The 26968-nt window shown below is 39.0% G+C and overlaps 2 protein-coding genes and 1 pseudogene across 7 annotated transcripts in view; 2 read left to right on the plus strand and 1 right to left on the minus strand.

The window, feature by feature from the left end:
- Window positions 1-26797, plus strand: LOC140945616 (potassium voltage-gated channel subfamily KQT member 1-like). Of its 6 annotated transcripts, none has more exons than XM_073394630.1 (16): window positions 1-538; window positions 5339-5441; window positions 5903-6029; window positions 6719-6788; window positions 6877-6973; window positions 8241-8369; window positions 9304-9414; window positions 10320-10415; window positions 11989-12298; window positions 14671-14796; window positions 15429-15480; window positions 15935-16010; window positions 21527-21621; window positions 23259-23296; window positions 23989-24047; window positions 24500-26797. In XM_073394630.1, the coding sequence occupies exons 1-16, from the start codon at window positions 210-212 to the stop codon at window positions 25541-25543; spliced, it is 2862 nt and encodes a 953-aa protein (XP_073250731.1). In that variant the 5' UTR covers window positions 1-209; the 3' UTR covers window positions 25544-26797. The 6 variants fall into 6 exon arrangements, with proteins under 6 accessions (XP_073250731.1, XP_073250733.1, XP_073250734.1 ...); XM_073394632.1 differs by having other exon boundaries at window positions 11989-12115; window positions 14668-14796; XM_073394633.1 differs by having other exon boundaries at window positions 11989-12115.
- Window positions 1-26968, plus strand: part of LOC140945339 (uncharacterized) — a 554440-nt gene that overhangs the window by 207843 nt on the left and 319629 nt on the right. The window lies entirely within an intron of this gene.
- LOC140946616 (uncharacterized) lies at window positions 17418-18787 on the minus strand (annotated as a pseudogene).

Genomic DNA, 26968 nt, shown 5'->3' on the forward strand with positions numbered 1-26968 from the left:
CCCGCCATGTTGAGAAACCAATCAAAACCGACAGTCATCAAAATCTTGTAATTTGTACATATCACGTGACTTACCTCATTCCTTCACAGAACACGGACGCTTGCCTCAGGCGGTTTGTGAATAATCTTTTCACTCATGTTTTGTTTAGCGGGTTTTGAGTTTTGTTTGCGTTCCTTCTTGGAGAGATGACGATACGTTTGCAATAAGCCATGACTAGGCCAGTGACTGCAGATTTACGACGAGAGAGCATCGATATGCTCGGAGTTGGCGGCTCTTTTAACGAGAAACACAGCGCAAATAGCTTTGTTGACGAGGCCACAGAAAATTTTCAGATGCGAAGACTCGATCAGGCTTCGAAGAAGAGTGCGGATTCTGCGGTTCAAAATGGACACAGGAGTAGAGATGAAAAACACAGGCAACGATTTACAGGGAAAATATCCAGGATTTTTCCTGAAGACTATCGAAAAATACAGAACTATTGCTTCAGATTCTTGGAGATGCCGCGTGGGTTTCTTTCGTTCTCTTATCATGCTCTTTTGTAAGTACCATCCATCTTTCCTGTTACTGTTGGCAGCTAGTCTCCCGGCTACATCAATATTTTATTACATGAGAGCGGAAAATTACAACTTATTGCATGTTTTAACAGCTTTTAATACAGAATTTTTGTGTCGAAATTAGCACTTGGTTTTTCACCTCTCTAGTACAACCTTAACTTCACGCGTTTATTTATTATTTTAATATTCGAACTCTTCTGTTTTTATCTCAGAGCAATCAGTTTTTCCCCAGGGTTTACTGGTGTCATAATTCAGTGTTTTGATTTCAGTCTTTTTCATTGTGAAGTGTTTTACGGGAATCACAGTAATTCGAATAACAGTTTTGAAATTGATTTGTGTTTATACGCTATTTACGCACGGTTTTCCCTCTTGAGAAAAGTTTATGAGATACGCGCGCGTGCTGTCAAAATTTTTGGCCCTTCTTTGCCTTTATAATGCGTATCAATCAACCTTGAAATTAAACAGTAATTAGATCACCGAGAACTTTCATTTTCTAACAATCCAAATTGTTACTTGACTAAATTGGCTTTGCGTGAACAGAAATCTTTGATTTTGAATTATTTTGGGTCGTTTAGCAACTGTTATTTTTGTTCTTCATGGAACTATTCTTTTAAAAGTTCTTTTGCGAAGAATTACACTACATGTAACTGCACAGTTCTCGATGTTGATCACCGGCAAAGAAATAATTTCTGTCCTCCTGAACAGTATTTTTCGCTTTTATGATTGTATGTTAAAAAGGTTAATTTTGGATAGGTTATTTCGTTTTGTTGGATCAATTTTGAGCGAGTTTGTATACAGTCGGACCGAAGCGATCTCAACTCGACTCATCCGCGAGATTATTTTGAATTAGGTCATTTAAAACGTTTTATATGTGCTGATCAATACATCTGTTTGTGGTTTACTCCAGAAACAGATTTTTCCGTGCCAATCTTAACTTCGACTACTGAAACTATTTTAACTACCGTACACAGAATTTTAGATACTCATTTGGTTTCTGGCCGAGCCATCAGATCAACTTGTATCTTGAAAAAGCCTATTCTTTAAGGTTAGCTCTCAGTGAGAGTAGATCAACAGATGTAAAAACTTTGGGTGTTCTGTTCCCTGACGACAACAGCACTGCAGTTTCTATACACACTGCACTTCACTACGCCCTTTATCTAGCTAACCCTTGCTAAGAGAGTGGATATCTTTAATAATAGCCAAATTTGGAGAAAAAGAAATTTGTTTTATAAAATTGTAAGAAAAAATAAATAGATATATCCTTGAACAATTATTGCCAGAGCAGTCAAATTTGAATTGTGATCCAATACAGCATTTTATCAGCATGGGTGGAAAAGTGAAAACTATATATTGAATGTCCAAATAATAGTGTGAAAATAAAGAAGTTAGCTGGCCCTTTTGTTTTTCAATTGTTTCAGCCATTTAGGGGGTATTGTGTGCTTAACAAGTCTGTGAAACTTTCAGAAGTGATGACCTTACTCCTAGAAGTGGTGGTTGTCAAAATTTGACAGAATTTCTCATTTCATGGTGTAAAATGCTAGAAAATAGTCACTTCTCATGAAAGTACTTTTTAAGAGGTTTGAATTCATTGAATACCCTCATAACAGGATTTTGGTCACTGACTTCAATTAAGTAGAACTGCTTTCTTGCAAGTCTTCAGTTTTCACTCTTGAGAGAGAAGGGTTAAGAAAATGTTTTTGTCAATTTGTGAAAAGTGCAGTAATAATTACCTGTAAAGTTAGCTATCAATCATTTACCGGTAACCGTTACCATTGGACTCAAAATAATTGTTATTGTGTTGTTTAGCAGTTTTTAGCATATTATTACATATGTTTTTACATTAACCACCAGAGCTTTTTAAAGTAACAGAAATTTTTTTAATGCACTATTTTAGATTTGGCTTGGTGTTATTGTTAGTCACCTTCCTAAAGGTGATGTTTTTGTTTGGTAGATAGGGATTTTGCCAGAACAGATCTTTAAAACAAATTGCTCAAATTTTTGATCAGTGTCTCTTGCTGTGTGTGTTTATAAACACCCACGCTTTACAAGAGAATGTTAACATCGACTTTTTTGTTCAGTCATTATATAACATGTACCATCATGATAGATCATTTGTTGGCAGAAAAAGAGTGCAGTATATGAAAAGACATCCTATCCCTTTTCGAAAACTGCACTTTCACTTGGGGGAATTAATTTGTTTATTCATGGGAAGAAATGGCAGATGTTTGATTCACTCTAGCGGTAACAACTAGTTGTGTTAGGACAAAAAACCGCTAGTTGTTTATTCTTTCTGATTCGCCTGGTTGCTTGTAAACTTACAAGTGTTTAAAGCTTCCTCTCTGAGTGTGTGTGATAAGCAGAGCTGGTTAGGTCATCCAGGTCATCTGTATAATATATTTAGCAGTTCTCCCTTAAATCTTGCCAAGTTTTCTTGAATCATGTACTTTGGAAAGCAGGAAGTCTTGTAAGATTGCTTTGCTTGATGGCTTTGATTCAATGACCAAATTACTCAGTTCCATCTGAAGACTCATTTTAAAGAACTTCTTTGTACCACTCTATTAACAGACCACCAGACAGTTTTCCTCAGTGCCTCCTACATTTATTTGATTGTTACCACTTCAAGATTCTACCTAAGATACCCAAGTCCGTAAGCATTGTTTAAAGAAGTATTGTGCCCCATAATTTTGATTTTTCAACTATTTGCCAGGATTTCAACTACATGTGTAGACTAAAAATGTTAGAATGATCTAGATCATCATAAAAAAACCGCATCATAAGAAAAATCAATAGCACTGCTTTGTCTTATTTTTCCTATCTCATGAGTTTTATGAAGAACTCAGTGATAGTTAAATCATGCAGCTTTCTTTTGAATTATGCTCTCATTGTTCCATGCTCTTTATTGTTAACATCATCACAGGAAAGTTAGCTCAATAGCTTTTACATGATTGTATGTGAATAACTCTTTATGAAAATTATACGTGTCTTCAACAGCATGACTGTTATGCAAGGGTCAGAGATTAAAATCATTCTGGGGTAGTGGTTGGTTTCCATTCTTTAGCTTTATCAGATCCGCCTCAGTTGTTTTTCTGGTGTTTTTGGCTGTGAGTTGTTTTTATCACCAAGTGGCAAAAACATCCTGGAATAATAGTATTCCTGATTAGAGAAAGTACTAAGTGTGTTCTGTCAAAATTCTTGTTTTTTAAAAATTATAACCTTTACTATCCAACAGGAAAATTGAAGAGGTTTTTGCCTGTAAATTGTTTTGATCATCAACAGTGAAAAATTGTGGCATAATGTTCCTGTTTACTTGAAAAATAGTGTGTCTTACTAAATTCCAGTCACCCCACCTAAGCTATCTACAAAATTAATGCCAAAAAAACAACTGTAAACACTTGCTCCTACATGTAAACGTCTGGAACTGAGGGAAGTATCCATGGACATTTTGTGGTTACAAAAAACACCCTTACCTACCCCTTGGAGTGTAATTGAAAATTCTGATGGGGAGGTGGTGTTCTTAAAGCAAAGGTTTGTTTTAAGGAGAACTGTAACACTAAATTGGAATTTCCAGAGGTTAGGAAGGTGGGGTGGGGGGGTTGGGGGGGAGGGGACTCAAACTTAAACCCCTCCATAAGGGGCAGAGTGTAAATGTTTCCAGAAACACCTGAATAGTTTTAATGTTCTGCTATCAGAATCAGAGGCTTATGGCCTGATGATCGGTGCAAAGCCAAACCCTTTTGTGCTAAACTTCCTAAATAATATTTTCCTGGCATTTTCTCTTTTAGATGCATCTACACTTAACCCCTTAAAATTCCAATTCTCATTTGTTAACCCTATACATTTTCAATAGAAGTAGTGGGGAGAATTTGTTGAAGTATCAATTAGATTCATCATTCAACTCGTGTGATCATGTCCTTAATTCTCATGACCACTCTGTTCTATAAAGCAGTGATATTACAAGGAGAAATTTGATGGTGATCGCTCTTAGGGCTTAAAGGGTTAATGAAGCTTTTAGCGGGAAATGAAAGACATTGTTCGGTTCCACTTTATCTTTGTTTAAAAGGAGCTACGTTGTAGATCACTATTACGGTATTTCAGATGTTTTTGCATATTTGACACTATTGTTCATGTAAAACAAGCTTTACAATGTCCATGTATATGTCCATACTCAAGTTATTAGCAATTTACTACAAGACAAAAGTAATAGTAATTAGAACATCATTGTCATCATGTTATCACCAAATTATTGGGACAAAAAGGAGAAAGAAAATCCATCTCATAGCTTAATTTACATTTTCTACCCTTACTGAAAAATTTTTGTCATTAAACCTTTGAAACGTTTTCAACATTTTCTTGCACTGTAGCAAATGTGAAACTGCTTAACCCAAGTCATCAAGAGATACATGTACCAAGTTTCATTTTGTAAACACCAAAGAAGCAAAATACCGGTAGTGCATTGTGAAAGTACTGCTAATAATTATATTTCATTTGAATGGTCACTCCACGGCATTAATTATGCAGTCTGTAAAGGTCTATTCACTATACATCAAAATAACATTCTTATAGTTGATTTGTGAGCATTTAACAAACAGGATTGGGCAGGCTATTTAGGTATATAAATTATACAGGAATGTATAGTTTCTTTCACCTCAATTCAGCAATATTTTCTTCACATAAAGAATATTACAGATCTTTCATTTTTGGTTACTCATATATTGATAAAATTTTTTTTAATTGCTAAGTGATGATTTTCTCCCTAACCCTTTCTTAATTTTTCTTGTTTGCAGATTTATACTTGTGATAGTTAGTTTAATTTTAACTGTGTTGAGCACAGTCCAAACAGAAGATAACAACTTTCAAGACATTTTACATGTACCTGTATTAGTTGTGGTAAGTTCTTGAAAATCAATGGCTGCTTGTTTCATTTTTCTTTACAGATATTTTGGGCTCATACACCAACCTCCCTTGCACTAAAGGTGTGTGTCTGTGATAGAGTCCAAGATTAAAGGAGTGGGTAATATCAGATTCCTTGGATTCAAAGTGATGAAAGAAGTGGAAAATCCAAAAATTGATTTTAGTGGGTTCTATAAGTTCAAACGCCTGGATTTCAGTAAAGAAATGTTTTTAGATTCAAGAATCCAGATTTGGATCCCCCCTCCCCCCCTAAAAAAAATGTACACAAAGTCACTGCACTTTACATCGAAGTCCATTGAGGTGCAGGTTTTCACAACAAGATGAAGTTTGAGACCATTTAATGAAAAGTTTAATCCTATTCTGTAAACATTTTGTACATGTAGCATGTTTTGAACTTAATTCGCTTGATTTCTTTTTGTGTTTTGTTTCTTTCACAGGAAATTACATTGATAATTTTATTTGTGATAGAGTATATTATACGACTGTGGGCAGCAGGCTGTCGCAGTGCTTATGTAGGAATAAAAGGAAGGCTACGTTTTGCTGTTCAAATCTATTCAATCATAGGTATGCTTGAGGAATGAATTTGTTTTTACATTGGTGTCAATGGTCACTCATGTCAAAAATCTAGTTTGTACAGGGTTTGTACAGGTCATGGAAAACCTGGAAAGTCATGGAATTGAAGTCATTTTCCAGGCCTGGAAAGTCATTAAATTTAATTGTCGGTCCTTGAAAGTCTTGGAAAATGAAAGTTGTGTTTGGTAGATTAATTACTGCAGATGGCAAAGCAAGGGAAAGTTAAGATCAAGAGGAGTAAGTAAACAGTGCAAACTGCATGCATTTTGGTGGACACCAGAGTTTGTGTCTGTTGAACTGTTTAAAGTCCAAAAATATGCTAAAACAAGAAAAGTTTTGAAAATTTTCAAAAGTGACAATTAAACCCAAGGTCATGGGAAACTTTAAAAGGTCATGGAAATAGTGGTGGAAAGTTGTAGTTATTTTTCTGTTGTAGTTAATTTTTTATCTCAGATAACTTTCCTTTGTTTTTAAGTATGGTAATGTATGCTAATGAAGTCAAAACAAAGGAAAAATAAGTACTACCTGCGATAAAAAATTAACTGCAACATCTATAAATACGTAAAAGCCTAATAAAATTTGTCAGTACTCTATAATGCTGCTACAACACTCTGAATTTAGGTTGAGTATCCTCTGATAGCATTGAGTGCATTAATTTGTTATTTTTCCTTGATCTGCAGATATGATAGTTATTATTTCTTCAATTGTGGCAATCTCAGTGGCCAGCTATGCTTCATCTTCTTCAGTTAGGTAACAACACTTGATGCATTTATCATTAACCTTACCTTATTGCATTGAGCTGCATGTGTAACCTGAAATTTTGTTTGTTTCCATTCAGGCTTTTAAGATTTCTTCCTCTTCTTCGGGTATTAAGATTTGACCGTCAGGCAGGAACGTGGAAGCTTTTGGGTTCTGTTATTTATGTTCATCGCCAGGTGTGGATCGTTTTATTGTCTTGTTAAAAGTCCTGCATAATTCTTTACTGATAAAAAATATGGACTCGCAACTGCCAAGCTCGACGTAATCAAAGCTCTTTCCAAACACTTCTCAATCTCATTAGTTATTCATGAAGTCAAAAGCCAGTAAATTACGACTGTTTGGGTCAAGTGGACGAATCTTGATACCTAATGAAACACCAAATAAAACGCTTCCATGTTTTCATCTGAGATGAAACATGTTTTTCATCTGAGATCAGACTGCTATGATCTTCTTTCATATAATTCTTCACCCCGCGTTTCTTATATATGATTTTCATATATTCATAACTTCTCGCGAGACTCGCTTTGCTCACTCAAATAGGAGAGCTTGCTCACAGGGTACAATGGTTCTTGACTTGGACTCATGATTTTTCACAAGATGAGTCCCATCATAACTATTTCTAACAAAATCACTGATCAACAAGAGGGAATTGCTTTGATCTTTATAGAATCCTTTCAACTAAGTGGTATAGAGATCAATCTGGGCAAATTAATATGAATATTGGGGCTTATAAGGTTAAGGGGTAGGAACTCAGCGTGCAAAGAAAGTGGTGTCCGATAGCCCAGGGCTAGTGAATTCTGTTTTTAACTTGCCCAACGGGCAAGTAGTCTTTTTTGAGGAATTCAAATAACAGAAGAACTGTGAGATCAATTCTGCTCTTAAAAGAGCTTTTGGGGCTAGTTGAAATGACATCTGGGCTAGTAAATGTTAGCGTCAGCTTGCCTGAATGGCAAGCTGTAAAAATGATTTTCTTTGCACCCTGGAACTGTATAAAGCTTAGAGTTTTTTGGACCTAGTACACTGTCCATAACTTCCAGTGATTTTGTTACCTCTGCGTTCTGCACATCCCTGAGGCATAAAAATCTCCAAAGACTCAAAATATGTCATGAAATGCGTCTCTTAGGATGCAAAGAACAATCAGTCCATTTGAAGATTTTTTGGTAGATTTTCCTGTTCGTGTAATTTCTGTGGCTTTTGTTTTAAGATGCATATTTACTGTATTTTTTTGCATTAAATGTATGAGAATTATATTTCTATTAAATTTTCAGTAAACTGTAATTCTGTCTCCAGATTAAATGTCTGGTTACATAAATACCCAAGCATTTTCAATAATAAGGACTCCTCGTTTGACTCCATGATTTTTCACAAGATGAGTACCAGGACTCAACATAACTATTTGAAACAAAATCACTAAACTTCTTTTTTTCTCATTATTATTTTCAGGAACTTCTAACAACATTTTACCTTGGTTTTCTAACATTGATATTTGCTTCATTTGTACTCTACATGGCTGAAAAAGATGCCAACGACACAGATTTTGAAAGTTGGCCAAGTTCATTTTGGTGGGGAGTGGTAAGTACTGTCAGGTGTTTCCCCTGAAGTCAGAGTAAGAAAGTTGAGCAATGATGATTGCAATAGCAACCAAAACATCAAAAAGCATGTGGTATTAATTAGTTACATGTTCATCAGCAATACAACAACTCTGCATGCATCCCACTTTTTGATACATTTGTTAACTGTCGTGGCATGACTAGCCTGCGAAAACATCCATTTCTCCTCGCTCTTCGTCCCTGTGGACGTTTCGCGAGGAGGAACGTCTGCGACTCAGCGGCAGAAATTATATACTGATGACGCAGTCCAATGTTTACATAATAAATCCAGTAGTCATGGGGTTCCAAATAAAAATTTGTCCAATTTTATATGTCTTCTGGTCGATTTTGGTAAAGTGTTGTGTTTATCTGCCAACTTGCTCCAGCAAAACTCAAATGCTTCTAGAGAAGACTATATTCCACAAATATTGACTGTTTTGTTAGAGATTCTTCGCTTTTACATTTGACCTTTGTGGCCTTTTGTCTTTTGTCTGTCATTCGTAAACAATAGTTAAAACAATGTAACTACTCCGTCGACCAATCAGCGCTTCTGACCGGATTCCAGACAGATTTTACGTCATCAGTGTGGAATTTCAGACGCTGAGTTGCAGACGTTCCTCTGTGTGAAACGTCAGCATCAAGAGCGAGGAGAAATGGATGTTTCGCAGGCTACGGCGTGACTACCACAAGAAATTTCTATTTTCGCATTTTGTGGAGGATGTGAACACAAGATGATGTCAAACTGTGTGTGAGAAAACAAATTATTGGATTCGGTTTCTGTGATATCTGGAATAATCTAGAGGTCTCAGTAAGTGTTATCAGCCAGAGCTGAACACTTACCTCGACCTTGATTATTCTGGATATCACAAAAACAGAATCTGGATCTAAAGGTAGTGTTTATAATATTGATTTCACAGGTTACTCTAACTACAATTGGATATGGTGATGCAACTCCTAAGACTTGGCATGGAAAGCTTTGCGCTGCTCTATTTTTTCTTTGTGGCATCTCATTCTTTGCCCTCCCTGCGGTATGTTCTGATTTGATTACATTAATTTGGTTATGATTATTAATCAGTCCAACCGCAGTGAACCTTGTTATAACTTCTGGATTGGGTGGGTGTGTTGGCTAGTAAGATCTTTCATCTTGGGCAAATGACCGAACACAAATGCGCGACGAGGAATGGTGACGTCAACAATCACATTGCTGAGCACCATTTAAAGACGAAACATCAAATTGACTGGGACTCTGCAACATGTATGACGTATTTTACCGACTACTATCAACGTCTTACTTTAGAAAGCTGGTTTACTAACTTAGAACAAACGCCACTGAATCGTAGCCAGCAGTTACCAGCGCCGTACAAACGACTTATTGACGAGATCAAGCAAAACTAACTACGAGAGAACAACTGGAGAACTGACAATTTGACTAACAATAGATGACTGTTTAACTGTGACAATAGACGGATCGAAACACACCATCACTGATTATGAGTCTTCATAGCCAATAACATCACGGCTTAACTGACAGACAACCAATAACATCGCGACATAATTGACCAATCAGATCAATAACCAGAGTATAATACCATCAACTGACGTGATACAAGTCACTTTGACTCTGAAGATGACTACCGCACAGGTTGTTGAAACGTCAGTCACTGTCAACAACAACAGTCCTATTCAGGACTACGTTCACCTGGACGATCAAACTCAACCTTTTGAAATGACTCCTGGGTTCAAACCTTTAACAGTTTCGCATAATTGTTATGTTATTCTATTGTTTTCAATATTTCATAGCCAAAACTGTGAGGCCTTTTTGAAACTTTACAACCCCACTGTTTATTAGCCAAAAATTACATTACATGATTTTATTTCTTGGCTCTATTGCCTCAGTAACTAAGTCTAACTTTCAATCTGTTTTAAATTAAAGGGTATTTTAGGATCAGGGTTTGCTTTGAAAGTCACACAGCAACAGCGTCAAAAGCATTTCCACAGGAGACGAAGGCCTGCAGCAATTCTTCTCCAGGTAAACTGTCTGTTTTTAGCATAAAGGTGGACAGAATTTGTAGCCTTATTCATTTCAGATTGCATGTGACACTTCAAGTACAGTTACATGTAGTTTTCCCTGAGAGAGGTGGTTTACATCATCCTTGTGAGCTTTACTTGTATGACCAGTTGCAGAATTTTTCTATTCCCAGTCCTGCTTTACTTAGAAGCAACCAAACTTTCCATTGAAACACATATTGAATGCCTCTCCTTACACGGTGCAAAGAAAATAATTTTTACAACTTGCCATTCGGGCAAGTTAAAGTTAGCATTTACTAGCCCCGACGTCATTTCAACTCGCCCCAAAAGCTTTTTGACGAGGAGAATTGATTTCACAGTTCTTCCTTAATTCAAATTGCTCAAAAAACATCACTTGACTGTCGGGCAAGTTAAAAACAGAATTCACTAGCCCGATAGCAAAATCCACTAGCCCCGGGCTATCAGACACTACTTTCTTTGCACACTGCTTCCTGACCCAACAGATGACATATAAGTGTTAAGTTAAATATAACGCAAAAAATTAGCGCGTGGTCTTGGTGACCCCTTGGATTTTCTACATGACCCCCCGCTCGAAAGAATTAACTGGTATGCTGAGTGGCTTTGGTTTTTATTCAGAATACTCCTAAGTTTGAAACATTTGGCTCTTTAGAAACAAGAAAGGAACTGGTGAAATAATGTGCCCGGCAATTTTTTTCTGAGGCTGTTACTGGGGACACGCTGGTCAGCTATTGGCCAATTTTTTTCCTGTCCCTTGTAACAGGACAACTAACAACTCCCGAAGTCTTTGCAAAAGTTAACTTTTCCCAGTGTCCTTGTATGTATAATATGTATCAATTTTATCTAAAAAGGGTATAATGCAAAGCAGTAAACTGACACACCTGCCGCCCTCATTGTGCAACAGTCAACAATTACAATAAGAAATTTAAAATAAATATGATAGAATAAACTGGAATATTAAAATATAACAGGAAAATGTGATTAAAAATTTGTAAATAGAAAGATATCAGGTAATAAAAATTACAATGAAGAAAATTAGGAAGATGCATAAAAGTCAATTAAGGCCTTTATAAAACTATGTACACATTCGATCTTCTTAAAAGAAATTGGTATTGTTTTCCATAATGCAGCTGCCCACACACTAAATGTAGGCCCCCCTTCGGTTTCACGTTTAAAGCGAGGGCAGACCAAGTTCAAGGAGCTATTTTGGCTATTTTTCCCAGGGTTTGCACGCACCATTCTCAGGTGCTTAAAAGGAGCAAACACAGGAAGACCTTCAGGATAAAATTGCTCATGTTGTGAGAGAACCAAAAAAGACGGACTCAGGCTCTTTTTTGCACTGAATGGAGTCCTTGAAAAAATGGGAAATGTGTCCTTGAAAAGACCTTGAGTTTTTTTCCAAAAAAGGGTATGAACCCTGTAATCCGACCATTTATGTCCGAATTTAATACCAGAAGATCATTCATGTAGGCTATGCCCATTTATACACTTTATAAAGTGGCGAATATGCATTTCGTTATTCATTTTTTTAAACTTTTTTTTCCCGTTTCTTCTAGTCCTATTGGCGGCTTTTCTGTGCTGATCTCAACTCTAAATCAGTGGCGACTTGGCTGCCGTCAATTTACTACAATCGGCAGCAACATCTTCTGAAAAATGTCTTGGAGAAAAGTGGAACTGCCACAGGTACGGCACATGGCGACAACAGTCCTGATCTAAATAAACGGAAACGTTCCATTTGGAGCAAGCCGCAGAAGGGTTTAAGGCGTGGCTCTTTTGACGCCCGCTTCTCTAGATCAGAGTCACCACTGACAGGCATTCTTGACAGAAAATCAAGCGCTTGCAGTGTTCTAGACAGTGATTTTCTGGGTGAGATTTCCGCGGGTTAGGTCTTAAATGGCACTGTAAGGTCAAATTTGGCATCAAGTGCTACGTCGTTGGCTGTATGCTTGTAAGGTTTGAATTCCAAAGGGTCTCCTTTTAAATAGTTGGTTTTGAATAATGAATCTGGTCTGAGAATCGTTGATATTAAAGGAGAATGAAGAAAGTCCAATTTAGTAAGCTTACTTGCCACTGATGTCCCATTTGATGCCAAATTGCACCGTGTGTTACAGTTCCTCTCTCAAAAGCAACTGTTCCTCGAAGAGTGGTTGTCTAGTTTGTGCTTCTGTGCTAAGCTCTGTTGGTCGTCTGGTGGACAACCTGTAATAAAATGGCACAGGGACAGTTAGGTGTGGCCTTTAGGGTCTTGGTAGAGAGGGATGTAGTGATACCTTAGATTTCATGTGAGACTACTTCCGTTGAAGTTACCATCAGCACGGACTTAATTCAGATACACCACATCAGCTTTAAAAGTCAGTAATGTGCATGTTGAAGAACAATGTTTTGTTATTGGTGATCTCACTTTTAATTTTCTTTACCTTTATAGTCTCATTCTTCTTCGGCTGACTTGCACTTTGCACACTGATGTGTAGCTCATAGTGAGGAGTGATATTACAAGTGTAGATATGCACCTAAAGTTGCATGGGTGATGATAAGAGTACACCAGTTTTCCCACTGGAATCCTTAACCTGTAGCCTGTGAATACAGCCATCTCTTCTCGCTTCTTGTCCCTAGGGAAGTTTCGTGGGAGAGTCGTCTGCGCTTCAATAACAGAAATTCCATACTGATGATGACATTAATCAATGTTTACATAATATTTATCTTGTAGTCATACCTTGGGGTTCTAGATGAAATCTGTTTGAGTGTAAGTTTCTCCTAGTCTATTTTCTTAAAGTTTTGAGTTACTCTGTGAATGAGCGGCAGCAAAACGCAATTGCTTCTTCTAAAGGAGAATATATTCCACGAATAATGACTTTTTTTAGTAGATCCATCTCTTTTAAATTGACCTTTTGTCTGTTTTCTGTCATTTATAACAATACCTAAAAGAATGGAATTGCTACGTTGTTCAAGCAGAGCGTCTAACCAGATTCTAGAGAGAGTTTTCGTCATCAGTATCGGAATTCTGTTGTTAAGGCGCTGATGTCTTTTTCACGAAACTCCCTTAGTGGTGAGGAGCAAGGAGAGTTGGCTGCATTCGCAGGCTACTTCAGCTGTAATATCGGTCACGGATGTTAATGAGCGGGATACATCGATATTATTTGTTCACCAGTTCAACGCAATAACTTAAACTGGAAAGACTAAGTGAAGTTTTGTTCTAAAGTGCTTTTGAATACACCTACTGGTACCTTGATTTTAGTTCATGTGTAAAAAAGCCATGAGATCGACAGAACACTCAATCTGTTTGAATTGATTTGATTGCAAATGACAAACAAGCTGCAACATAGTCACTAGATTTGAACCCAGGCCTCACACAGATGTATCTTTAAACGTACTTGAAAACATAGTTACAAGGGGAAAGTAGGGGGGAAGTCTGTAGCATGTCACAAGTTGAAAGTTTTCTGCACAAAATTCGTCTGAGAACATCATTTTATACACTGTGTTGTGCTCTGTGCTGTATTCACGTCATACCTTTCGGATGGATATCCCGTTCTTTCTTTGTCATGCTGGCTTCATATTTTGTTGGTGTCCTGGTTTCATATCAAGCTTTTTTGATGATCGTTAGGTCCCTTTAAAGCCCATCGTTGTTGACTGATATGCAATAATTTGAAAAATAAACCGCGGAAATTTAATTAATAAACAAGCAAATATTAATCAAACAAGCAGTAGTATTAAGTAAGTTAAAAAGTTAAACACAATTACTTAAAATGAAGTTGTTAATACATAATGTTAAATAGAGGGAAATGTTTTAATAATAAAACCGTTAGCAATAATAAGATTTGTGAATTAATGAAAGAAAAGTAACGATTAAGCGGTAGCATAATCCGCAACTTGACTCTACCAATCTGAATTTGAATGCGAGTCTTCCTTTCCGTACCAAATTGGAAAATGTTAGTTTTGAGGAGATAAACTTCTCATAGCAAGGGAGATCCAATGACATGCTCAAATCACATGGCTTAAGGGTTAAAGTGGCTTTTAAGAAAAAAATTAGGATCAGCTATCAAGCTTGGTAGGTTAAATATAATAAAAATTGTTACTCTTAAGCGTATTGCGCTAACAATAGTGATACAAAGGCCTTGTGTCATACCTCACGACAAAAATTTGGGCAAGCTCCAATGGTCTTTTGAAGTACAAATATTAACATTAATGCTTCTTTAAGTTAAGTTAAATGGGTGATAAAAGTAAATGTATATTTTCAGCAGATGGCCGCTCTAAACCAGGTTTATGCAGTAGTCACGATGCACTTATGACGATGTTTTCATCCCATAATATTCACTGTTCTATCGTACATCCAATAAAAGGATCGCGCCCAGGCTCGTTAGTGGGTGGTAAGTTCATGTTCACAGCAACTAACCTCTGATTTCAGCGCGTGTAACTAGTTAAAAACACCAGCAAATCTAAAATAATTATCATGTGAAATCAAAGACGTGTTAAATCTTAAACTTGTGGATTTTCAACTCTCTTTGCCAAGTTGGTTGCTAGTGTAAGTCTGAGAACAGAGAATGATATAGGCTTGCTTAAATTTAACGTTGCTTACAGGTTTGTGAATATGTGAGATTAACTCTAAACAATAAACAGTTAACATAGTATTTAGAATAAACGAGGTCTCAAAACCCAGGGTACGAAACTTAGCAGCACCCACAAGCTTTCCACTCCATCGCGGAATCTTTATCAAGTGATGGAGTCGAACGTTTGTCACTTGATTTATACTGTGAATCACGTGACAAAACGTTCTGCTAAAATTGTGGGAAGCTCGTAACCATCGTTCATGTTCAATGTTGGAGCCCGACAAAAGATTTCGATGGCCTCCCTGACTGTCGTCTTCCCTCGCGAGTATCGAGGAGGTGATATCAAAGGTGTCGCCTGGACGCTTGAGTTGACACAGTAACTTTTAAAGAATAAACTTGTCTTCGCCAAGTTCAATGTCAGGTCTGACGTGTCTATTTGTTTCGTCTTGTAGATGAAAACATGCTGCTATCTTTGCAAAACGAGGGAGAAATACCTTGTATTGAGTAAGTTTTAGTTGTTTCGTAGATCCATTTTAATTTTTGTTGTAGTAATTGTTATCTTACAGTTTTTGTTGGAATACAATTACTGGTGTTATGTCATTTTTTCCTCTTTGTGTCCAGTGTAGATTATTTCATGCTCTACTTTATTCTTTTCAAACTGAACCTCACATTTCAAACCTTTGTAAAAGTTAACCCTGTTCAAGGGGAACTTGAAAACAACTTGAGATTCAAGGTGGGATCTAGGGACAGATTTTATTCGTGGAATGGGTCGATCTTTTGACGGAAACAATTAGTGCCTTTCACTGCCACATTTTAGAAACATTTTAAAATTCACCGAGTCTTGATTTTCAGTATTAGGTCACCAGTGCAACAAATTTGGGCGCACTGACGCGTTTATAGGTGCTATTTCGTATTCTAAACTATATATGATTTTTTTTCCATTTGTTTATTTTGGCAGATTGAGTAACGCACAGAAGCTGGCGATTCGTCTTATTCGAATTTTAAAGCTCAGAGTAGCGATTAGAAAATTCAAGGTGAGAAAGTCGGCGCTAAGGTAATCGGCTTCGCTAGTGCACGACTAGCTTATCCATGGACTGCGCATGTCGACTCAACTGGTCGTCTGCGAGCAGTCTCTTGGGGGCGTTCTTTCTTCGCTTTCCTTCCCCCACCACCGTATCCCCAGGTCGGGAAGAGCTTGCTCGCAGGCTACTCAGCAGGCGTTAGTAAGGTACAGTCAAAGGAATGCAAACCAGTGGAAGAGGTGGGACGCTTTTAAATTGGCCGTTTGCATTATGCCCATAGTTTTGTTCCGCTTTTCACTTCCAAACTCCCTTTCGCTCACGATGTTTATTTATTTATTTTTTTTAACAAGATCAGATAGTTATTTCCCGAGCGACATTTCTGTGTATTTCTTTTCATCTGTCCGCTGAAGTGATTTCCCGCCATTTTTACTTTCCCACTTTGTAGGAGGCCTCATTTACGTTCTCCGAAAAGTATGCAGCAGCTGTAAGAAATGCTTACGGCGTCATGATGCAAATCATTGCCGTTGGCAACAAAAGGCGGGAAATAGCATAACTAGTCTGCTACACAGCCATTTTTAGCGTCGTCACGCAAAGCTCCTCCCCACAAACAGGAGGGGAGGGGAGGAGCGTTGCGTGACGACTCTAAAAACGGCTGTGTAGCAGACTATAGCATAACCGGCTGCTCGTAGAGTTCTGGCTTACTAGTAATGTAATCATGTGACCCGCATGTGATCGGCCTCCAAGTGTAGGGGGACGTGTAGCCTGCTGCGAAGCGCGGGAAAATTTTATAGCGAGTGCGACCAAGCGCGGGAAGCGAAGACGGGAATGTTGGTTGGTTAGTCTTGTATTCTTTCAGAATCGCCCCATGTAAGGTAATCCAAGAGAGTCTTGGATTCCGGATTCCACGCTGTGGATTCCGGATTCCATGCCTGTGGATTCCGGATTCCGGATTCCACATCCGCGGATTCCGGATTCCATAAGTGGCTGGATTTTAGATTTCAAAATTCTATTTTCTGGTTTTCAACGTTTCCTTTGTACTTTGTTTTCACCAAAAAAGCTTGTTCTTTTTTTACCCGAAGTGTACATTGTCTTATATAAAATATAAGTATAAAATATAATTCTTGGCCTTACCCGAGAGGATTATGAACATAGGAGCGGTTTCTGAAGTCCACGGAGTCCACATCGTTGAAGAAATACTAACGAGGAAGGGCTATTCTTATTTTAATAATAACAACGGCGTCAACAATAACAAAAGAGGTACACATTGCCAAAATCAGTGCTTTTCAGGTTCAAACATAATTCGTCTCCGAATTGTTTAATTGCCACACAGAAATGTAAAACTTCAGTTACAGCTTACCAACAAATAGCGTGAAGATAGTCCAATTACTATACTACAAGCTACGCAGGCAACGGAAACGTTTATCTCAGAATAAACCGTGTCGTTCTCCATCCTGATAAACTAACTCCCGGCAGTCTTATCGGGAGGGATACTTCTCCCTCATCCTCTGCTGTTGGTGGTGCAGTTTCATTCTCATTGTCATCATCGTCACCGTAGTCCCCATTAGCAATTCGACAGAGCCTGTTATCCTCCTCTGTTGTTAAAATGATGTCTGATCCATCGAAAGAAAAGTCGAGTACTCGGGTTAGAATGGACTTGGGGGAATTCCCATTACAGACATCACCGGAGGTGTATGTTAGTGAATCACTTGTTTGGTTTAGCCACTTTAGGGATACTCTTTGCTGCACAAAATTTCCACCATTCACTTCTATTTGTACATCCTCCAGAAGAACTGCTAACCAGAAGGGTGAGATCTCTCTTCTACGGTTGTGTCTTACTGCCAATATGTCGTCTTTCTGGTAAATGGTTTGCACCCGTACAGCCGTACTCCGCAATGCCACATTAGCATCCACAACTTGGCAGGCTGTTGTTACGTCTTCGCTTTCCTCTAATGAGGCTGTGATAGTAGTGGGACACATACTAAGGGCATAAGGAAGGGTGCCAGTTAGCTCTTTCGTTTTTGAGCGGACATTTTCCTGTCTTACACCTCTTCCATACTCCTTAGCAAATTCTCGCATCACAGTTTCTCGCCTTGTGTCTTCTTCTTTGCTACCTGTTCCTTCAGTGATTGCTGACGGCTTGTTTGGTCGCGTCTTGATGTTTGGGGGTTCACCTTTGATAATTTTCTCCGGATAATATGAATTGGGCCCAGTGAAATATGAGAAATCCTTCTGGTAAATGCGCAGCATATCGTCTTCCACGCAGCGCACTCTTCTATAAGCGTAGTTAGCCACTGTAGGCATGTCGTGGTCTGCTCGCATTCCTTTGAAATAGTATTCCACGCCCAAAGTTGTCATACTTTCGAAACAGATCCTGTCCAGAAGGTGACTATGCCCAATCTCCGTTAGCGTGTTGGTAAGGCTGGTCAGCGATTCTAGCACTAAGAGGAAGGACTGTCGGGTGCATCGAGGTATGGTCATGTCGGGACCGTTGGTATTTCGCTTGCCCGTCCTCTCCAGGGCTTCCTGTTCGTGGTGTAGAGAGAAATGCAACCAACTCCTCGACAGATTTCACATGATCTTCAAATGTACGTGGTAGGTCTTCTTCTTTAGCTTTCTTGTCGAGTCGGAACACGTTTGCATGTTGGGCCATCTTACTTTGCAGGGGGATCAGTCCCTTTGCTGACGTCAACATTCTTATTGCTACGTTACCGGTATCGCATACGAAAACAGTGTTTCGATATACGCATAAAGCAGTAGGCTTGTTCCATCGACTTTGGACACCATCACGATGGCCTGCAGTTTCTGCACACACTTTTGTTAGGGTTTCTTTACCCCCAAGCATCTCTTCTTCCTTCAAACTGAACAGTGCGTGTTCTTTGCTGGAGGACAAGAACACGGTTCCACCATCTGTCACTGCAATACCCATGAGGCCTGGAATATTCGAAATTGTTCTCAGTTTCAATCGTCCTCTCACTTGACAAAGATGAATACATGAACCATTCCCGTCTCCAACTAACAAGTATTGCTCGTCACGTGTTAAGGCTAATGAAGTTAATAAACTAGATCGATCAAAACAAAACAATTCATTTAACTGGCCGACGCAGTTAGTTTCCTCATCGTCTACAACACCAGAAATTGAAAAAATCTTGCCAAGACCAACGTCTGACACAAACAGTTCAACGCTACCCTTTGCAGACGCACATATGGCAAATGGTGACACCAGATCCGGTACATTACCTTCAGAAATAAGGGAAAGATCGTGTACATGGACTTTACGGATACGTCTACCGGCGCAATCTTCTTCCTCACTTTGGCTTTCTTCGGCGCTCCCTTGTACAATCTGGGAAGCGTGACAGAAAAGCGTTCGCAAATTGACTACTCTAACTCTTCCGTTTCCTTGGTCACAAACGTACAGCTTCCCGCTCTCTTTCACCGCAATACCAGCTGGGTTTCTAAATCTGGCCTTGTTGCCATATCCATTAGTGTGCCTGGGCTCACCACCACCAGCGATTAATGTGACATTTGCTGGACAGTGCATGTCAACCATGAAGACTGCATGGAGACGTCTATCGGTAATAAACAGCCTGCTATGCTTTGGGGAGAATGCCAATCCTACCGGGTAGCTTAAAAGAGAGGCCCCGTTCTTTTTCCAGTGCTTGAATTCCAGTTCTGGAACTAATGTTGTGCTCACTCTTTCATCTGGAATGGAATCTTGAATCGCTTTCCGGTGAATCTCCACTGCTGTTTCTACATCCATCCGATCTTTGTTTCGAACTGCTTTCAATGAAACTGATTTCTTGATGTCTTCGTATTCTCTACGTAGCACCAAAAGCAGCCTTACATTCACTAGGTATCCATCAATGTCAATCCAATGCCAAAACTCTGCAGAACGTACTGACTTGATGTTGTGTGGGCAGTCAGGAATAGGGACTTGGTAGGGGTACTTCGCCATGTCTGCTAGCATGGAATTCATAAAGCTCTTTTGCTTGGGATCGCAGTCAGTGGCCCAAACCAATAGGAACAGTCTTGTGCATACTTTATCTTCTCTCATGCACAAACTACAAGGGCGAAGAAGACCTTTTCAAGCAATTTCCGGAGCTCTACGGTGAAGTAAATTCGATAATTTACTTTGGATTCACTTTGGTATGTTCGTTTCATTGATCAAATGCTCTATTTAATTAACATGTCTGTAAATGGTATGGAAACGCTGTCACCTTCGAATATAATTTTGATCACAGAAACGCTTCAGTAAGTGTTCGCACAACCACCGCTTTTTGAGCAGAAAACACGAATAGAACAAACAACGACAACTCCACAGACCTTGAACGTTTCTTTTCTTTCTCCGCTTTTCTCTCTTTCTTTCTTGGACTCCTGTACATAAATTTGCAAGATAGTTAGCTCATAATTCTGAACATGATAGAAACAGACAGATATAGCTGCTCGAAGTTTTAGATTACTGTTTCACACATTCTGATCTATTCAAAACCACGCCGCCAAAACATTTCCATCACAAAGTCACAAACACCGAATTTATAGACGTACGTACCTTTCCGACTCATGCTTTTTCTTGTGCTTCCCCATGCTGACAAAGATTGATAACGATCGATTGAGAAAAAAATTCAAAGTGATCTCTCGAGATGTCTGATTTCGACTTATTGAATCTGGACTGAATGAAAGACACCACGTCGACACCACGTGCAGCATGTGATTCTTTGAGTGACACTGATGACATGTGCCTGAAAGAAGCCAGTAATTGCAACCACCGCGACTACTGATACTACGGCCAAGAATAAGGATACTTTATATTATTATTCTTTTGACGTTACCTGAAATCCAAAAATTAGTTCCAATTGCGCCCAAACAGGAAAAGAATCTAAACCTCCGACTCCAAAAGCGCAACGGGGAAAAAGGTCGAAAGGGTGTCTTATAAAGAGCGATAATATACAGTAATATGAATCACTCCCTGGGATTCTGTCACGTCATTATAATGTGACCATTGTTTCAAATTGATACCCGATATGTCACAATGACAAGGGATGTTCCTGCGAGTGAAACACGCGTGAACATGCCTGTTGCGCGTCCTTGCGACATGAGATTTTCACGCAGCAGTCGCTAAAGGAAAAGAAGAGGCCCTGGAACCATCACAACAGAGTGGATTCCAGCAACCTGGATTCTGAATTACAATGCTTGGATTCCGGATTCCATTAGCTGGATTCCGGATTCCAAAGCCGTGGATTCCGGATTCCACAGACCAAAATTACCTGGATTCCGGATTCCGGATTACCTTACATGGGGCGATTCAGAAGAAAGGAAAAATGCGTTTGTATTGGCAAATGTCCGGATTAAATAACTCACGTTACCTTTTGTTTTCCACAATTTTCCTGGGTTATTACCGAGATCAGTAAACGGAGTGTTAAAAAGCAATTTTCATTGCTTCTGAATTAACCTTAAGCGTTACATTTAAAAACATTCCCAGGAATTGTCCCATGATATTTATATCTCCCTTTCCTTGCACTTGTGTTGTCTAGGAGGCAAGACGACCTTATGATGTTAAAGATGTTATAGAACAGTACTCTACAGGACATGTGGAAATGTTGGCCAGAGTGAAAAATCTTCAGGCAAAGTATGCCATATTTTTAAAGCTTTAAAATAGTGTGAACCGAAGAGTCATGTCATTTCCGGTTGTCCCCTCTGGTTTGCCTTCTCAGGCTAGGTCGTCAGTCACGGAGGTCCGGGTTCAAACTTTGCTCCTACCTTTCTTTTTTTTTTTTTTTTTCTGTGGACCCCATTTGAAATCCTCGACCATGCTAGTGGGTAGCCAGTTGGTTCACCTACTCAGCTGCCTACTGCTAGTTTCGATTTTAAAGGAGCTGTGTTACGAAATTTATCAAAATTCAAACAGTACGAACTGCCTCCAAATCGAGTGAAACACAAAAAATAACTTCTCAAAAACATGTTATGATGGTATAGATAACACAGTAAATAAAAACGATGGCACGGATGGTCAAACTTGAAGAAAATTACAACGGATTGTAATTGTGGGCTTTTGAAAACAGTTTTTCAAAGTTTCTTTTTGTTGTTTATAACGTTTGATATACTGCTTTAGCTATATTTGTGGGACAAGAAGCTGTAATTTTGTCATTTGATAGTAATTTCTTCTCTAACGTTAATTTCCATTGTTAAAAATCCCAAGAGTGACCAACATCAATTATCTCCTAACAATATCAGCACATAATTAAAAGAAAAGTTTATGACAATAAATAAAATGATCACCTCAGGCAAAATGCTTTGATCCTTGAGCAAATTCTCTCAACTGTTTGTGTAAGGAAATGTATGGAGATCAGTTTGGAGAATTTGTATGTGGATATTATGGCTTAAGGTGGCTCGACCCAGTATTTTTGTAGGTACACCTTCCATCTTTGAATCTCTTAGACTTAACACATTTATTACACATAGACTAAACTTTATTATGATATTATGTTTTCGGCGATCGGAATAAATATCACTTGACAGTGACGTCACAATCTTGAAAAGGCCTTGAATTTTAGTAGTCGTCTTGAAAAGTCCTTGAATTCAAATAAGGTCCTTGAAAAGTACTTGATTTCTTTATATGATCTTAAAAAGTCATTGAAATTGACTACTTTGTTTACCCCACATCATTTTCTGTGAAATTAGAGAGCATAGAAAACCAGAGCATAGGAAAAACAAAAGGTACAAAACAGAGAAAATGTTCAACGGAGTAAAACGAAAATAAATGGTCAGTATAAAACCCGAAACAAGAATATTTTATCTCTGTTTTTTATTTCTAATGCTATTTCTGTATCTCAGACTGCAAGTCATACCAGTGACTGTTGACATTTTGCAAAGTAGTGTTGTCACGGAAAGTAGTACAACATAATGTGAGAGATGATCAACCATGGCTGAAGATATAAAAATCGTAAATGACTCCATTGAGTGTTTCAGCCAGTAACGTGTTCAAAAGGGGGTCAAAGGATGCCAATTTATTGAATAAATCTTAGACCTTGAAAACTGTAATTTGTCCTTGAAAAGTCCTTGAGTTTGTTTCTCTGAACTTGTACAAACTATGATGACAGTACAGCCCTTCTAATCGTGTTACAAAAAAAAGACATGCAGATCTGTGAATATTCTGACTGTAGTGTCTTTACAAACAAAGCATTTGCAAGTGCGTGTTGCCATGTACTGTCTTTGTGACTTATTTAGCATTAGTTTGAGCACATTATATGTGTCCTTGTCTTCTAGGATGGACAAAGCATTTGGTGAGAGGATTGATGGCACAGGTACGCTTTCTCTAGTTTACAATCGAAGACATTTGGTGAGACGTCAGGGTCGTTTTAAGTGGGAAAGTAAAGTCTGGCGTCACTGTTACAAAGCACTCTCTTTTTGCGACTTTTTGGCTATTTTGAAATGAATGGTCATAATAGCCTATGTTATGGTCTCCCGGGGGGTCGCCCCAGAATTCCCCAGGGAGAACTTGCTCGCCGGCCAGGTCACAGTTGAAGATTTGATCCACGGAGTAGAAACTCGGAACAACTTTGTGTAGTATAATAAACAGCATTAATGAAAATTGCTGTATAAGCTTTATAGTGACACTGATTTCATTCACTGGCTCCAAAACATTATCTACCCATCACTTTAAACAGTACCATCAAGTCCAGGTTGTTCAAACGTTGGATAGCGCTATGCACGGGATAAATCACCATTCAGCAGATAAGCGTAAGGAAAACCAATTGCGTTATTCAGTGGATAGTGATTTATCCAGTGGATAGCGCTATCCACTTTTTGAACAACTGGGGCCAGAACAGAAGTGATAAGTATTTTTCATTTGAATGGACACAGTTCAGGATTTTATCCACAGACTCGTAATAGCAGCAAGATGTACAGGAACTGATACCTTTTTAGCTGGATATATTAGCTGGTGGCACTTAAGGATTTCGTGTGCTCGTTTTCTTAACGAATTTTTGTTTTTCAGACGATGAAACTGCAGGGAAAGTAGGGATCAACAACAGACTTTCTCGAGTGGAACGACAGGTTTTCTGAAAACATTTATTTCAAATCTCTGAGTTAGAACTCGATCAAAGGGGCAATGTCACGCTATTTGCTATCTATTAAAAACGCTAAAACTTGTCTCGTTATCTACTGAGTTCTTTTATTTAAGTAATGGTTCAGTTTTGTTAGTGAAGACTATATTATTTATGTTAGGCGTTGAAACTGTTTGCAATAGTCGGTTGCTGTAGATTGCAAGGATGGACATAGGTTAAAACTTGAAAAAATTGGGACAACATGAACAAGTTAAATCAGCCTTAACTCTACAGGAGCATTAACGTGTATGAAGGCACTAAATTATTAATCACTTTAGGGCACCATTGATCAGCACTGTTCTCGTGACATGGCCCCTTTAAGATGAAACTGAAGAACTTTAGTTGCCTTACAAGGGTTTTCTTTGCTGTCTTTTGTTCTGACTGGTTTTGCTTTTTGTTTAGGTGCATTTGATGGATTCCAAGCTAGAGGCAGTGTTGCAGATTCTTCAAAACATTCAAAATTCACCAAATTACCCTTCTGGAGGGAGTAACGCGTATGAGTTCTTCCGTGGACACGCCGACGGCGTGTCCTCTAGGCGCTCCTCCGTTTCACGTGCACATTCAGATCCGCTGGATGTGAGAACTCAAATGGCGTTGGAAACTAATCAAATTACAACAAACGTGACACCAAATTCGGATATACCTTGTGTGACACTCAGTGATCCTGAGTCAGTACAGAGTTCGCTGTCGTTTGGTGATCGTCCCCATAGCTCACGAACGACGTCTTTGGGTTCATTACACGGGAGTCTCACAGGAGGAGACCATCCAAACACTGTCCAGTTAGATGGCTTGTACATCAGTGACGTAGGCACTCTAAACGCCCCTCAGCTGTCACGCATTCTTGTTTCGGATAAGCGGCAGTTGTCGGACGTTACCGAAGAGAGCCTGACAGGTTCTAAAGAAACCATTGGCTTCCCTGGATCAATGTCTCAACAGAATTCTACCGCTTCTGAAACTGATCCAGCTGCGGGGGCTGATGAAAGTGAGCCGAAACCTGGGGAGATTAGTAAGGAGAAGGAACGCGCGGAAGTGGACGTTGAGCCCGGGCCAGGGGATATTGAAGTGGTATGGGAAAAACAAGAACCGACTACATTATCTCGCCGTAGAAAACGGAGTCAGCTGAGCTTAGATAGAACTTCGGAATCAGAATTACAGGACGAGAAAGCTTCAAGGGAACAACACTCGCCTTCCTTCTCCACAGGCGAAGGCGAAGCTTTTGATGATCGAGACGTTGCCGAGCGTTATACGGGGACGCCGGAGCGAAGAGACTCGATAAATGGGCGCCGAAGGAGCGCTGGGAAAAGAGATTCCCAGGTTTATGCTGAGGGACGCAGATCCCCACGAGACTCGGAAGCCGGACGTTTTGACGAGTTAACCCGGACCACGCCGACAAGGATGTCGGCAAAGAGGCGCCCGCTTGTCAAATCAAATCCCGTAGATGTGTAGGGGGTATTAAATTTGCCATTGCTCTCAACGAGGAAGGCAAATTCCTACTTATCCTCCCGCCACCTAACTGAGCTGGAGTCAAGAAAAAAGGAACGTCAAATGATCCTGGCTGCCGTCATTTGGCCCATATTACCTTATAGTTCTTGGTAGTTTAGTATGTCACGCTATCGCGAATGGCTGTGTCACGCTATTTAAGGCTGCCAGATGTCAGCGTCACACCATTTAAGGGAATTCTGTGATCTGAAGACTGCTCTTTGAATTGGCTTTTGACCGTACAATCTGCCGATTTGAAAATGGATGAACAAACAAACAAATGGAAAAAAAAATACTAGAAGCCATTTTCGAAAAACACCTTCAGATGGTGTAAAATCAATACAAAGGAAAGGAATTTCAGTCGAATATTAAACTCCTTATGGGTGTCCGGGAGATGATAGTTGCGGATATTTTACTAACTCCAATCACAGATATGTAACCTCGTTCCCAGGGTTCTCTCCTACCCTCCCTGGGTAGGGGAGAACCCTGGGAACGAGGTTAACAGATATGGACAGCCTGGACAGCCTACGCGCAGCCGTCCACTCCACCCCCTAAAGAAATCGGTGTTTTTTTTTTCTATGGGGGGAGATTTGACTAAAGATGGGCTAAGCAAGGGGCATTTATTCCCCTTTCAAGCCAATCAGAGAAGTTCCTAAGGGTGATATATATGTCATAACTTGACACTTCAGAAGTTTTACAAGGTTAAACCATGGATAATGTATTATCAATGGTTAAACTTTGCAGAAGTTGATTTTCTAAAGGTACAATACTACATATTGAGTAAAACGCCGTAGCACCACAAGATCTTTTTGATGAAAGATTTATGGGAAGCTGGTCTCCGTAAGTGGTGCAGTGTTGATAGAGACAAGTTGCTTGCGCAATATACCCATGCTTGTAAATACGGCTGGGTTCGGAATGAAGACGACATTTTCATTCCATGAAACAGAATTACAAAAATATAATCCAAGGTTAGACAGGAAAAGATTTAAGAACACATTTTTGTCTAGACTTAAATATATCAGCTGTTGATTAGGAAATTTATGAGGGCGTTATTTAAGTTCAAGATGTCTTTGGATCGTTTTTTATTACAAACTGCCAAGATATGTCTCGCTTATAGGTGTATTTTCATATTTTCGCAAGACACTCGACTGTGAAACAGTTTATTCCGGATGTACAGTTTAATATAATTAAGATAAATGTGAATAGAAAATACCTATTAAACAAAGAGGAAAGGAATACAAATGTTCTGTGTCTGTTCTTAGTGGAAATAATATTTTCCTTTTTCTTCAAGTGATTCGTACGAGGCCAGTTTTTGGAAGACGCTCGGAATACGTGACCTAGAACCGTTTCACAATTTTGAAGTAGACCACAATGCACCTTGTTTTCCCCCAA

Source organism: Porites lutea, chromosome 8 (genome assembly GCF_958299795.1).
Source record: "Porites lutea chromosome 8, jaPorLute2.1, whole genome shotgun sequence".
In the NCBI taxonomy this organism is placed as follows: Eukaryota; Metazoa; Cnidaria; class Anthozoa; order Scleractinia; family Poritidae; genus Porites; species Porites lutea.

Excerpts from the sequence above, each read along its gene's own strand:
- LOC140945616 (XM_073394630.1), top strand. The coding sequence starts at position 210 with ATGACTAGGCCAGTGACTGCAGATTTACGACGAGAGAGCATCGATATG. Across the intron at positions 5,442-5,902 it reads ATGTACCTGTATTAGTTGTG|GAAATTACATTGATAATTTT; the intron begins GTAAGTTCTTGA and ends TTTCTTTCACAG. Across the intron at positions 8,370-9,303 it reads GTTCATTTTGGTGGGGAGTG|GTTACTCTAACTACAATTGG; the intron begins GTAAGTACTGTC and ends TTGATTTCACAG.